Source organism: Capricornis sumatraensis, chromosome 21 (genome assembly GCF_032405125.1).
Source record: "Capricornis sumatraensis isolate serow.1 chromosome 21, serow.2, whole genome shotgun sequence".
Lineage (NCBI taxonomy): Eukaryota > Metazoa > Chordata > Mammalia > Artiodactyla > Bovidae > Capricornis > Capricornis sumatraensis.
Window position 1 is genome coordinate 9,791,638 of NC_091089.1, and position 14,965 is coordinate 9,806,602.

The following is a 14,965-nucleotide window of genomic DNA, read 5'->3' on the forward strand; positions in this document are numbered from 1 at the left end:
AGTGGTAAAGTTTGCCAATTCAGGAGATGCAGGCTCAATCCCTGAGTTGGGAAGATCCCCTGGAGAAGAAGTGGCAACTTACTCCAGTATTCTTGCCTGGGAAATTCCATGGACAGAGGAGTTTGGCAGGCTACAGTCCATGGGATAGCAAAGAGTTGGACATGACTTAGAGCAACAAATAAAGAAAAAGGAAGTAATTAAGGTTTAATGAGGTCAAAAGGTGAGGCCTCAATCCAATAGGACTGGTATCCTTAAAAGAAGAAGCAGAGTCACCGGAAAGCCCCCTCCCCCTCCATCCCTCTCCCCCCACCAATACGCACAGAGGAAGGAACATAGTTGGAAGGCAGCCTTCTTCAGGCCAGAAAGACAGGCTTCCCCAGAAACTATATTTTCAGGCATTTTGACTTCTTGCCTTAGGAACGGTGTGAAAATATGTTTCTTTTGTTTATGCCGCTCAGCCTGTAACATTTTTGTTTTGCCATCTGGAGCAGACTAACACACAGATAGTTGAAACCATGAAATATGTGGCCTTATGTGACTTGCATCTTTCACCAAATATAATGTTTTCAAAGGTCATCCATGTGGTGGTATGGACCACTCCTTCATTCCTTTTTCATGGCTGAGTACTATTCAATTGTACAGCTTTGCTGTATTTTGTTTCCATTCCTCCATTTATGGACATGCGAGTTCTGTTCACCTTTGGCTATTGTAAATAGTGTTGTTATGGACACTTATGTGCAAGTACTTCCTTGAATTCCTGTTTTCAATAATCTTGGGGTAGAAGATGCCAAAGACACAGGTTCGATCCTCGAGTTGGGAGGATTGCCTGGAAGAGGGCGTGGAAACCCACTCCAGTATTCTTGCCTGGAGAATCCCATAGACAGAGAAGCCTGGTGGGCTATGGCCCAGAGGGTTGCCAAGAGTTGAACACAACCGAAATGACTTAGAATGCATAAATCTAGGAACAGAATTGCTCAGTCATATTTTGATTCCATGGGGCTTCCCAGGTGGTGCTAGTAGTAAAGAATCTGCCTGCCAGTGCAGGAGATGCAAGAGACTTGGGTTGGATACCTGGGTTGGGAAGATCTCCTGGAGGAGGAAATGTCAACCTGCTCTAGTATTTTTCCTTGGAAAAATCCCATGGACCGAGGAGCCTGGTGGGCTACAGTTCATGGAGTTGCAAAAAATCAGACATGACTGAACAGAAAGCACACACACACACATGTTGATTCTGTGTTGTCATTTTGAAAAACTGCCAGGCTGTTTTCCACAGTGGCTGCACCATTTTCCACTTCCACCAGCAATGTATATGAGGTTCACAGTTTCTCCATATCCTTGCCAACAATGTTATCTTCAACATTTTTTATTATAGCCATCCTAGAGGGTGTGAGTAGTATCTCATTCTGGTTTTTGATTTTCATTTCTTTGATGACTAATAATGTTTAGGATCATTTAATGTGTTTCCTAGCCATAGCTACATCTGTTTTTGAAGAACTATCTATTTAGAATCTTTATGCATTAAAATTCAGTCATGTGCCCTCTTAATGTAGAGCTGTGAAGGTTCTGTGTATATTTCTGATAATAGATCTTTATTACATATATGATTTGTACATATTTTCTTTCACTCTCAGGTTATCTTTTCACTTTCTTGATAGTGTCCCTAGAACCAAAAAAGTTTTAAATGTGATGGTCTAAATTATCTGTATATTTTTTTGCCTATGCTTTTCTTTCATGCCTAAGAAACCATTGCCTAATTCACACTCCTTGAGATTTATGCTTATATTCTTGTCTGAGAATTTATAGTTTTAGCTCTTGCACTTAGGATTTTGATCTATTTTGAGTTAATTGTATAGACGATGAGGAATAGATCCAAATTCATTATTTTGCATGTAGATACCCAATTCTATTTGTTGTAAAAAACAAAACAAAACAAAATCACTATTCCTTCCCCCATTGAATTGTCTGGGAACACTGATTGATAACCAATTGATTATACATGCGAATGATTATTTCTGGACTTTCAATTCTATTTCATTAGTCGATATCTCTGTCCCTATGTCAGTACCAAGCATTCATGAACACTTAGCTTTGCAGTAAGTTTTGAAATGGGGAAGTACAAATCCTTCAATTTTGCTTTTTTTGAGATTGGTCAGTTTGACTTTATTTCCATGTGAATATTATTTTCCGATAGATAAGCTTGTCAATTTTCCCTACTGAAAAGGCAGTTGGGTATTTGATAGAAATTGCTATGCATCTGTAGCTTAATTTGGAGAGTATCGCCATCTTAAAAGCAGTAAATATTTTAATCAAGGACACAGGATGTCTTCCCATTTATTTAGGTCTTCTTTAATTTCCTTCAATCATATAGTTTTCAGTGTAGAAGTATTACATTTACTGTCTTAAATTTATTTCTAAGTGTTTTATTCTTTTTGATGTTACTATAAATGGAATAACTTTCTTAATTTAATTTTTGAATTGTTTATTGCTAGTATATAGACATATAATTGATTTTATATATTGATTTTGTACCTTTAACCTTGCTAAGGTCTTTTTTTTTTACCTCCAATAGTTTCTGTTTTGATTCTTTAGGATTTTTCTCTAAATAAGATCATGTCAATGAAAAAACAGAAATAGATGTACTTTTTCTTTCTAATCTGGAGAACTTTTCTTTTTCTTGCCCAATCACCCTAAATAAAAACTTCCAGGACAAAACTGAACAGAAATATCAATAGCAGACATCTGTGTCTGCTTTTCTACATCTATAAATAAGACCCTTACTTATTAAATTGTATTTAAAAAAAGCAGGGTTCAAATTTATGTTGCTCTGCTATTTGAAATGGAACATGAATATATCTTGTTTCCATCCTTCCACTTTAAAAGGGCATGAAATATTTATGAAGGTTCTATTTTGGTATGGGGACAATAAATTAGAATTTGACAATCCCCTTAAAAATTAAACATTATGTAAATTCATAGGACAAAGTTACAGGGCATGATTAGGAAAATTCATGAGTGGGGAATGAAACCTCAGGCCTCAACCACTTTTCCTTCTTAGAGATCAGAATTATTAATAAATCATGATCTTCATTTTTAAATAAGGCAGGCCAGGGTCCAGGTGACTTTCCTGGAAGGCACACAGAATGCTTGCTGCCCCTGGGGGCCTGTGAAGAACTTCCACACATCTATTGGGTAGAGCTCCTTTTGTTTAGGAATCCTGCTTGCATTGTCTTCATAAATAAATTAGTATCCCAATTAATGTAAAAGTAGCCTGAAAAGGATTTGCCCTTTGGATCAATAATTTCTTCCCTCTGAAAAATGAGGAAAAGGGATCAAAGTACTGCGGGGGTTTTTGTTGTTGCTGTTGTTTTGCTGGAAATATCTCCTGGATATGGCTCTACAAATGGCTGTAAGGCTGCAGTCACCTCCAACCACAGAGCCTCCCTCACCAAGCAGCAAAGTCATTTCTGGGGCCCAGGGTTCCTCTGATGGAGCATCTACCTTGTGGTTACACTTGCAGGTAGCACTGGGATATGACTTGACATTGCCTTTGATTCTTTGAAAGAGGATTATTTCAGTCCTTTTGGGCTGCTGCTGCTAAGTCACTTCAGTTGTGTCCGACTCTGTGCAACCCCCATAGACGGCAGCCCACCAGGCTCCCCCATCCCTGGGATTCTCCAGGCAAGAACACTGGAGTGGGTTGCCATCTCCTTCTCCAAAGCATGAAAGTGAAAAGTGAAAGTGAAGTCGCTCAGTCGTGTCCAACCCTCAGCGACCCTATGGACTGCAGCCTTCCAGGCTCCTCTGTCCATGGGATTTTCCAGGCAAAAGAACTGGAGTGGGGTGCTATTGCCTTCTGCGCCTTTTGGGCTACTGTAATAAAATAGAATGGATGGCTTGTAAACAAATGTATTTCTCATGGTTCTGGAGGCTGGTAAGATCAAGGCCCTGGCAGATTGGGCATCTGGTGAAGACCAGCTTCCTGGTTCCTGTGCGCATGCTCAGTCACTTAGACGTGTCTGACACTTTTGCGACCCGGTGGACTGTAGCTCGCCAGGCTCCTCTGTCCATGGGATTTTCCAGGCAAGCATACTGGAGTGGGTTGCCATTTCCTCCTCTAGGGGATCTTCCCGATCCAGGGACGGAACCCACATCTTCTGGATCGGCAGGTGGATTCTTTTATGCTGAGCCACCTTGGAAGCCCTCCTGGTTCTTAGATGGCTGTTTTTCTGTGTCCTTACTTGGCAAAAGGGAGGAAACCTTTCCTCTCAGAAACCTCTTTTATAATAATATAAAAGCACAAATCCCACTCATGAGAACTCCACCCTTAGGATGCAATCTGCTCCTGAAGGTCCCACTTCCTAATGCCATCACAGTGGAGATTAGATTTTAATTTGAAAATTTTTTTTTTTGGTGTGGTGGTAACGGGACAAACATTCAGTCCATGGCAAAGAAGCACCCTTCACTTACTACTACTACTACTAAATCGCTTCAGTTGTGTCCGACTCTGTGCGACCCCATAGATGGCAGCCCACCAGACTCCCCCGTCCCCGGGATTCTCCAGGCAAAAATACTGGAGTGGGTTGCCATTTCCTTCTCCAATGCATGAAAGTGAAAAGTCAAAGTGAAGTCGCTGAGTCGTGTCCAACTCCTAGCGACCTCATGGACTGCAGCCTACCAGGCTCCTCTGTCCATGGGATTTTCCAGGCAAGAGTACTGGAGTGGGGTGCCATTGCCACAGCTGCTAAAATATTTGTTGTTAGTAGTTACTACAGGTTATGGAGGTCCTGGGGTGCGTGCTGTTACCTGCTTTGGTCCTATCAGAAGGTACAATTATTAATGTCAATTTCTACTTGTAGAAGTTGAGGTTATAGAGGCATCAGTTTTTCTCCCTTACTCCCAATTCTTTCCCATTGTTTTATGTTAATATCCCTTCTTTTCCTTAGTGGAAGTCTTCCCATCTCCTTGTGATCCTTGCATAGTATCTTGTTATAACATCTAGTTATCCTCTTCTGTGGAGAAGGCGATGGCAACCCACTCCAGTACTCTTGCCTGGAGAATTCCGTGGACAGAGGGGCCTGGCAGGTTGCAGTCCATGTGGTCTCGAAGAGTCGGACATGACTGAGCAACTTCACTTTCACTTTTCACTTTCATGCACTGGAAAAGGAAATGGCAACCAGCTCCAGTGTTCTTGCCTGGAGAATCCCAGGGATGGGGGAGCCTGGTGGGCTGCCGTCTATGGGGTCGCACAGAGTTGGACATGACTGAAGTGACTTAGCAGCAGCAGCAGCAGCAGCAGCCTCTTTTGCTCTTAGATGGGGCTTCCTTGATGTGGGCTCAGATGATAAAGAATCTGCCTGCAATGCGGTAGCCATAGGTTCGATCCCGGGTAGTCAAGATCCCCTGAAGAAGGAAAGGGCAATCCACTCCAGTATTCTTGCCTGGAGAATGCCATGGACAGAGGAGCCGGGCAGGCTACAGTCCATGGGGTCCAAAAGAGTCAGACATGACTGAGTGAGTAACTCACTACTGCTTAGAGAGTGAACAGGTAACCTAGGATCAGGTATGGAATATTTCTTGTTGTATCAGTAAATGAAGACTATCATGGTTTTCAGTAGTTGCAGCCACCACCTGATGAGGAACTCAGGGAGGAAAGACTCCCTGCCACCTGGCAGCCATCAGACTGCAGCCACTGGCAGAGGGTTGTGAAAACCCAGGATACTGGCGCCAGATAGGTGAGGTGCATATCACAGGAGTGATGTCAGGGAGCCCAGACTCCTGCATTTTCTCATATACCTAGAAAAGCACTAAATTCCTTCACTTGAGATACCCGGTTTTCCGTTCAGACTACCTGCTTGTTGCAAAACTTCTATATAACCCAGCTACCCCTTCGCCTCCTTGGAGCAGTTCTCTCAGGGTTTTCCTGAGATTCTGCCTCTTGGGCTTGAAGTTTTAAAAATTCCCACCGAATAAAACATAACTCTCAGTGTTTAAGTTGTGCATATTTTTTCAGTGGGGACTAGCTAGGTCCCAGCTGGTGGGGTCTTGGTTAAATATCCCCCCCTCCCCACTCCCTCGATTTCCTCCTGGTGCCTCTCACTGGCCACGGTCAACTCAGGGCTGGAGGCCCCGCTGCCTGGATGGTGCAGCCTTTTCACGTGGACAAGTCAGTTACCTGCAGGGTCTGGCAAGTGGAGCAGAGCCACTTGAGGGGCCACATGGAGAGGAACTGGCAGGCCGGCTGCCCCTTCTCTTACTCCCAGACCTCATCCAGCCACCAAGACTTTCTCATTTTCAGAGTGACTTTGACAGACTCACTCTGATTTTGGGCCTTTGTATATACTGTTTCCAAAAATCACTGCAGATGGTCACTGCAGCCGTGAAATTCAAACACTTGCTCCTTGGAAGAAAACCTATCACCAACCTAGACAGCATATTAAAAAACAGAGACATTACTTTGCCAACAAAGGTCCGTCTAGTCAAAGCTATGGTTTTTCCAGTAGTCATGTATGGATGTGAGAGTTGGACTATAAAGAAAGCTGAGCACTGAAGAATTGATGCTTTTGAACTGTGGTGTTGGAGAAGACTCTTGAGAGTCCCTTGGACTGCAAAGAGATCCAACCAGTCCATTCTGAAGGAAATCAGGTCTGAATATTCATTGGAAGGACTGATGCTGAAGCTGAAACTCCAATACTTTGGCCACCTGATATGAAGAACTGACTCATTTGAAAAGACCCTGATGCTGGGAAAGATTGAAGGCAGGAGAAGGGGATGACAGAGGATGAGATAGCTGGATGGCATCACCGACTCAATGGACATGAGTTTGAGTAAGCTCCAGGAGTTGGTGATGGACAGGGAGGCCTGGTGTGCTGCGGTCCATGGGGTTGCAAAGAGTCAGACATGCCTGAGCAACTGCACTGCACTGAACTGATATACTGTTTTCTCTGGCAGAAATTCTCTCACCCCTTTTCACTGCATGGAAAACAAACAAACAAAGCCCAAACTCCTACTTAACCCTCAAGATTCAGCTCAAACGTCACAAGCGTGTGTTTTACCTATACACTTGTAGAAGTAGCCGACTCCGAAAAACGGGACAAAGAAACGAATCCTCAGTCAGCCCCTTACTAGTTGATGTGACTGTGTGCCAGGAACTTCTCAGATTTTTAAGTGCCTCTTTTGTTTTCCCTTCAAAATAAGAACGGCAATTGGTGCCTCGACATCCCTTTTCCCAGGATGAACAGGTCCCCGAGGTAAAGTGTTCTCTAAAATGCAAATCACTTTACAAATTTCGTTTTGTTGTCAACGCTTTTGCCATTGCCTATATATATATATTTTTTTCTTTCCTGTTGAGATCGAAGCGCAGCAGTCAACCTCAGTGGCATTCAAAAAAGAATTCAACCCCCTCCTCAGTCCTTTTCTTTCTACAGCCCCCTTCTCTCCTATGCACTTCCCCTCCGCCGCACTCACGCCTATTACCACTTGTTTACTCTGAACCACGACTTGACGGGTTACATCCACCTGGATGTGTTACATCCCACAGTTAAAGGCGTTGGGTCGTTTAGTCACGGGAGGGAGGCACGTAGGGGTGGGTAATCCTAACACGAGCCTGCATTCTGAACGGTAAGGGAGCTGGTCTTCTCTGGGAGGTGATAATTCAGACTGGCAGGGTGCTGAGCCAGCCCTCGCGGAGGCAGGACGCAGGGCGGGGTTGAGTTTCTGCAGAACCCGCGCCGCAGCCCGCGCGGGCAGGCCGGAACCGCGGGCATTCCGGAACCTCGGACAGGCGGGCGCGGGGGCGGGCCCGGAATTCCGGGAAGGGGCACTACAGTGTGAAGACTACAACTCCCGAAATGCACAGCACGAAGCCCGGTCTCTCCCCGCTTGCCCCCTCTCTGTCCAGTACTTATGATGGAGACCACCGTCTCAGAACCGCATACGTAACCGTGGATACCGTATACGCTCTCCTGGCAGTGCGGGGGCCGGGGACAGCTCACGGAGTATACCTCTCACTCGTTGGGTCTTTCGTGCCCACGGTGCAGAACCCGCCTTCGGAGCGGCAGGGTTTCTCGGGGGGACGGTAATTGTGGCCGGACGCGGTGGCGCGGCGGTTTAATTCTCCGGCGGCGGCCGAGCGAGTGGAGAAGAGACGAGATGGTCCTGACCGGGCTCATCCGGAAACTCGGTAACCGTCCGCGTCCCCCCGCGCCCGGGCCGCCCGGCTGAGGCGGCCGCTCGCCGAGGATGGCCGGGCCACGTTCACGGAGGCCGGGCCACCGCCGCGACGACTTCCCGTGGCGGCCGGGCAGCCCCCCGGGGACCCACGTCGGACTCGGTGTAGATACCCCGGCGTTCGCGTCACGGCCTGCGCGTGTAGACGGAACCGGCTTGTTCCTTTGCCTCTTCAGCCGGCTCCCGCCCCCGGCCTGGATAGGGAAAGCGTTGGGGGGGATCCTCGGCGGGCGGCTCTCGGGGTCGGGAAACAGACGTGTGCTGTGCTGCTTTGACAGGTCACCCGCTGGCCGAGATCCGGGAGCGCGCGCTCAGGAGTATTTTCTGCAAGCTCGAGCACGGCTTGGTTGGCGGCGCGGACCTGGCTTCGCACAGGCTGCTGTTTCTCCACTTGCTGGAATGGTTCAATTTCCCGTCCGTCCCAATGAAGGACGAGGTCCTGGGTCTGCTGAGCAGACTGGTTAAGGTTAGCATCCCTTCGAAATAAGCAAGTGTTCCGTAGTCGCTTAGTTGGAGCTTCTGTTGAAAATTATTAATTTTAAAAAAAATCACAACTGGAGATGATGAATTTTAATTCGTCAGGGTATATAATGTTCCTCCTTTCCTCTTATGTGTGATGTTGACCCTCCCAGGGTCTCATATGCTCTGAAGTTAACACGGTTTCTGAGTTCAGGGATGTCCCCCTTTTTTTTGGCATCATCTTGGGAGGTTAATATTTGTCATGCTGTTTTCCCTTATGGTCTGTTGTTTACATGTTAAAAATTAGAGGTACTTTTGTATAAAAGAGAACACATGAAAGATGATGTTACAGATCCCGATGGTAGACAGCACACGTGTTGTTTTGTTTCGTTTCTCCTCATACCTGGTTTTCAGATTATTTTTCTGTCTTGAGAGTAGTTAGTTGTCAGGGTCGAATAGCTCAGTGCTAGTTTCAGATTTCCAAACTTTATAGATCACGTGCAGTTGTAGGGGATACTTATTACTTTGGCATCCTGTGAGTGGTTGGAGGTAGGAAAGGATAGGGCCAGTGTCAGTGGAGAGAAGTAATCAGTTTAATAAATAAAAGTAGGGTTTGATAATGTGCATTTCTAATATTCATTGTCTGGGCTTTTCTCTCGTCAGTTTGACCGAATATTTCATATATGTCTGTATGAATCTATGTGTCATGTACATCATTGCAAGTTTTATGTTTTAAAAAGGGAACATCTGATATACCAAAAATAGTTTCATGTTTTACTTGCTGTAGCATAAACTCTAGAGGTTTTGATATTCGTAGTTTTTCTCAAGATTCTCCTTTTCTGATTGCAGTATCCTCCAGCAGTGCAGCATTTGGTTGATCTTGGTGCAGTCGAATTCTTATCTAAACTTCGCCCTAATGTGGAGCCGAATCTGCAGGCGGAAATTGATGGCATTCTGGATGGACTTTTTAGTCTTCCTTCAGAAGTTCCTGAAACGTATTCTTCATCTTACCAGACCAGTCAAACTGGTAACTCTCTGAAATCAAACTGATGAAGTCAATTAATCAATCATTCTGTTAATATATTGCTTCTAATAGTTAATTCTAAGGAAAGGGATCTTGGTGGTGGTGGTGGTAGTTGCTCAGTCATATCCGACTCTTTGTGACCCCACAGACTATAGCACACCAGGCTCCTCTGTGGGATTCTAAACCCTTTCCTGCTCCCCCATCCCACAACTTACTTTTCTTGTGTTAATTTATATGAATTTGGCCATAACTCTCCTCCTCTAACATTATACAGGGACTTGCGTGTAGGTCATATGGTAAAGAATCTGCCTGCAGTGCAGGAGACACAGGTTCAATCTCTGGGTTGGAAGATCCTCTGGAGAAGGAAATGGCAGCCCACTCCAGTATTCTTGCCTGGAGAATCCCATGGACAGAGGAGCCTGGCGGGCTACAGTCCATGGGGTCGCAAAGAGTCAGACCCGACTGAGCAACTAACACCACCAACATTATAGACAGGAGGACAGTTGTGTAATTTTGCCTTTTTGGTTGAGGGGCATAAAAAGATGCAAGTAACTTTCCTTATGTGAGACTACTTTGACCGATTGTTTTTTAAACGATAAGAAATATTCATTGAGCACTCATTACTAAGTGCCAGGCATTGTTTTAAATGTTTTATACTTTCATTTTGGAACTGTGTTCTTCATAGTGATACTCATGATTTTGTTATGGGATACAATCAAAATGAGCTACACATTTAGTATACCTGCTAAAATCAGAGTCGAAGAGACTAGATTTATGTCCCAGGTCTGCCACTAGCTGTGTGGTCTTGGCTAAGGGCCTCAGTCCCTCTAGGCTTTGTTTTCTAGAAATCGGTACAATAAACGAGAACATCTTACAAGATTTTTGTGAGGGTTAAGTGAGACAGTACTTAGCATAGAGCCCAGTGCCTATTAAGCCCAGGACTCCTATTTGATGTCCAGTAGTTCTTTGCTCATGGAAAGCATTTAAATTCATGTGAAGAAAAGCAAATGCTCCTGAAATTTGTGAAAAGTATAAGATTTTCATACTCTTGAGTATGAAATTGAAGTAGAAGTATAAACAAGTGTGTTTTGGCTCATTTAATCTGTTAGAGTCGATGTTTCTCTATGCAGTGCTCTGCTGTCCCTGCTGTGACCCTTGGGCCCGCTCACAACAGGAAATAACAATAGCAGCTGCCATTTACTGAATTCTTGTGTGATTGTGATTTTTAACAGTGTATTTTAGAATTTCTTTGTAAGGCATAACAAAGAAAGGATAATCTTATATCATGAATTTTCAACCTAGTTCCTGCAGGTGATGTTAGAGGAGTGGTCGTGGGCTAATTTGTAGTTATCTGTATCAGTCTGAGGACCACTGGCATGAAAATTGCAAATGGAAAATTACAAAATTGAGTTTTAGCCTTTTCTTCATTCTCAGTCTCATTACAATTGAAGTGCTGAATATGCAATCATGTATGATAGGGGATGGTCAAGAGTTACTGAAAGGTAGTGCCTGAATCTTGCCTTGGCAACTTTTTTCTTAAAAACGTGAATGGAAAATTGAAGTGATGGGGAACTATGTGGCGTAAAAGAGGAGAGAGATGGACTAAGAAGCAGAGGTGAACAGTCCTTGAATTAATCCTTGCAGCGAATTCTTTATGTACATTGTGCATGTTTTCATTCTAAGAAATAATTGCAATTACTTAACAGTAAAAGAAGAAACTCCCTGAGTTTGAAATTGACTCAGCAGTCACATTTTTTCCCTCTTTAGGAGGACAGATTATTCAGAGAAACATAACTGCATTTTTTTTAGTTTTTAAAATGATCCAGAAACTTAAAACATTAACATATGAAAAGAGCAAGTTTCACTTTCAGCAAGTAATGCATTAATAATATATATATTTTCTTTTCAGATTTGCTGCATCAACCTGAAATCTTAACAGGATATTTTCCTCAAGAGAAAAGTACTTTGCAGCAGACAGAAATACCTTCAGGACCTGTGGGTGAGTGTCTGTGGTGAAGCAGATACTGTTGACCTCGGAAATTGGAACATAATATACTTTTCCTCATTGTTCTGAAGACATGTTGTGGTCAGACTTAAATGTTTCAGCACCAAAGTGTTTATTTCCTCTAATTAGATTAGGATAGTCTAAAGGGTCCAACTTAATTGTTCTTACTGCCTTTGAGCTGCCTTGTGGGTGTGGTAATGGTGCCGAGGTCCTTGGAGCTTGTTGAGCGGGGAGTCTCTGTCAGGAGCTGAGCTGTGCCCTGTCACCTCATGAGAATTCACGTCACCTCGTGAATTCTCCAGCTCACCCAGCAGGACTGTCCATCCACTGACACAAGCCAAAGACTCTGGATCACGTTTGTTTTTCCCTCTGTCGTTATCCCCACATCGGATGACCTGCGAGTTCTGGTTTAGAGCCTCTCCCGGGAACCTCATCCAGGGCTTCCTGTGTCTGACCTCTGCTCACGTGCCACCTCCTCCAAGAGGCCTTCCTGATGACTCCAGCCAGGGTCACTTTTTCTCTGTCTTTGGTTTTCTTCTTACATGTGTTTATTAAACTCTGTGTTTATTTACGTCTTGTTTGTCTCCCTTGTTGTAAGCTTAATGGCAGCCACTAGAACTGCTTCGTCCGGTGTGGGTGTGGGGAACAATGCCAGAAATGCACTAGGTGTTCAGTATGTATTTTTTGAATGAATGAGTGAATCTTCATGGAGTCCCACATTGATACTCTTAATAACCCCATTTTACTAGTGAGGACCTTTGGACTTAGGAAAGGATAAAATCTTTGTACTAGACGACACAGTTAGGGCACGGTTAAGTGAGCACGAACTTTATATTTTATTGCCTGTGAAGTTGAAATGAAAAGGCTGTTTCCGGTGATATTTCTATGGACATCAAGTATTCAGAGCAACTCAGTTTGGAAGCCCTCTGTTACAGAAAAGATTTTGTAGAAATTCTCAGATTGAGTACAGCGTAAGAAGGAACAGAAGACTTGCTCAGCTGTTAAAATACTTGGCCTTTCCTTTCTGTAAAAGTTGTGTTAGATTTCTTGGGAGCTTAGGTTTGATATGGTAATTCTTCGTGTTTGTGGCTGAGAGGCTTAATGTAATGACAGCCGGAGACATCTGAAGGGAGTGTCTCCAGGGCTGGGAAGGGTGGGTATTTGAGTGAAGCTGTTGAAAGCATCCAGGAAGACTGAGATGGTGACGCATTTTTGTGTGAGTTGTAGTTTGTGGATTTGATGGTGTGGACTCTTTTAGACGCATCTTTATGTCCTTCCCAACTCTTGCTTTTCTCTTAGACGGTAAACCCTGGTTTTATGTTAACAGTTTTGAAAGAAGCAACTGTGCTGTTTTTGGGAATTTAATAATATCATTACCTGAATTTAGCAATCCCATGCTCTTTTCAAAGCATGTGGCAGAAAGACTATTTGCCATTTGGAAGGGCTTCTGTGTTGCCACCTTAAGTTGTACACTAGAAGATCTGTTTAAAAATAATTTGAAGGAGGGTAGTATAAAATTGCATTCTGTTTCTTGGATTTCTTTTAATTTTGTTTGAGCACTGATATTTGATCTTTAACCTTATGGTCTTCAAGTCATCCTCAAAGAATAACCGTTAAAATATCGAACCCTATTTATGATATTTGAACTTGACTTACTAAATACAGTGTATGATTACATTTATATCATTTTTAATTTCTACAGTTAGAGATCGCCAAATACCAGTTTCTTTTTTGTTTAAGGTCTCTGTTCTGGGTAGCCACGTGATAAATAGTTGCTGCTATAAATGTCGTTCAATATTGGTTTCTAAAAATAATAGGAATTGTGTTTAAATTGTGAAAAGAGATCTGTTATTTTTTCTTTGAGGAGACAAATTTGCAGCTGATCTTTTTGACATACTTCAGGGAACTGTGAGCTGTAACTATTTGGGGACTTGTTTTGAAGGCAAAACGTTCCTCGGAACATTGCAAATCTGTCCACGTTGCCTCCTTCGCTGCCTTATGTTTTGCTCTTCCATTAGCAGCAAATCGGACCGCGAAGTGTTTGAAGTTTTCTACTTTCCCCTGGCTCCCCCTGACCGCAGCTGACAGACATGTTCTCTCGTCCAACGAAAGGTAGTGTGCCCGATGTATGGCAGGTGTTTTGGCTTCTGGTATTTGTAGCCATGAAGTCTGAGAGTTATTACTATACATTTGCATCAGGAAAAAAAAAAAGATTCTAAAAGTGGCTGTGGTTGGTAGTAATGGGAATATATGAATGATTTTCAGTATTTCAAAAAGCAAGCCAGAAAATTCCCCTTTGCCTTTAATCAGGCTTCACATCAAGTTTCTTTTATGTGCTTGGAATCCTGTGCATGCTTTGGTGACATGAATCATCTCTTATCAACCAGATTAGCTGGCCATTGCTTAGGCCCTTGGTGTATAAAAATGGAGCAATTAAACATAAATGCAGTCTTTTTAGTAGATAATATATTTCAAAACATGGACTCTGTTAGGGGAAGGTTGGGGACCTCTGATCTGATCTTATGTAATGGATTTTATTTGGTCATTAATCCTCAAAGATGATATCTAGAAGTTTGGAGAGTGTTTTAAAGTCTAGTTTCACTTTTTGCTAAAACTTAATTTCAATGAATGTCACACCAAATGCGTTGTCTGCCTTGTTTTGGTGAGAGTCTGAAAAATAAAGATCAACTTCCAGAGTTCGGACCAAATAGGGGGATGCTATTAAGTGACTTCTGATGATGGCCGTTCCAGGCCTGCAGTGAATTTTTTTGGAAAAACATGCTGAAGAGGTTGCATGTAGCTGGGGTTGGGCCTGGGTGGCATTGATCTGTCAGTTCTGCATTGGTTGCTAAGGAAGGATATGGTCTCAGGGGGCACGTGTGGGTGGTGAATGGTGGCTTGGAGCTGGACTGAGAGTGGGTTTGATTTCTTGGGGTAAGAGGTGAACAACTGCTGCCTTGCTGGGGAGGCAAGTGCTGTCAGAGAAGTTGAGGGGTGTGGTCTCCATGGGACAAGAGAGGAGTGCCAGCTTGATTCCCGCCAAGTAGGGAAGAGAAGTAAGGAATCTAATGCCTAGAATTTAATTCTGAATCTACTATGATTTCCTCTGTTTTATTTCCTAATTCATTTAGCAGATTTCATTGACCTCATTTTATGGCATTGTGATGGTCCCTGGGCACACAGTGGTGGGCACTGTGATGTCCCTGCTCTTGAGGAGGGCCCAGGGGCCTGCAAAGTCAACAGGCAGTAAC

General features: G+C 43.6%; 1 protein-coding gene across 1 annotated transcript in view; it reads left to right on the plus strand.

Moving 5' to 3' along the window:
- The first annotated feature begins 8,148 nt into the window (after nt 1-8,148).
- The window catches only part of RTTN (rotatin), a 108,944-nt gene continuing 102,127 nt past the window's right edge, over nt 8,149-14,965 (plus strand). The window contains exons 1-5 of the mRNA XM_068993831.1: nt 8,149-8,179; nt 8,505-8,692; nt 9,535-9,712; nt 11,619-11,708; nt 13,736-13,826. Of these exons, the coding sequence (XP_068849932.1) occupies nt 8,149-8,179; nt 8,505-8,692; nt 9,535-9,712; nt 11,619-11,708; nt 13,736-13,826 (578 nt within the window). The remainder of the gene's footprint in view (nt 8,180-8,504; nt 8,693-9,534; nt 9,713-11,618; nt 11,709-13,735; nt 13,827-14,965) is intronic.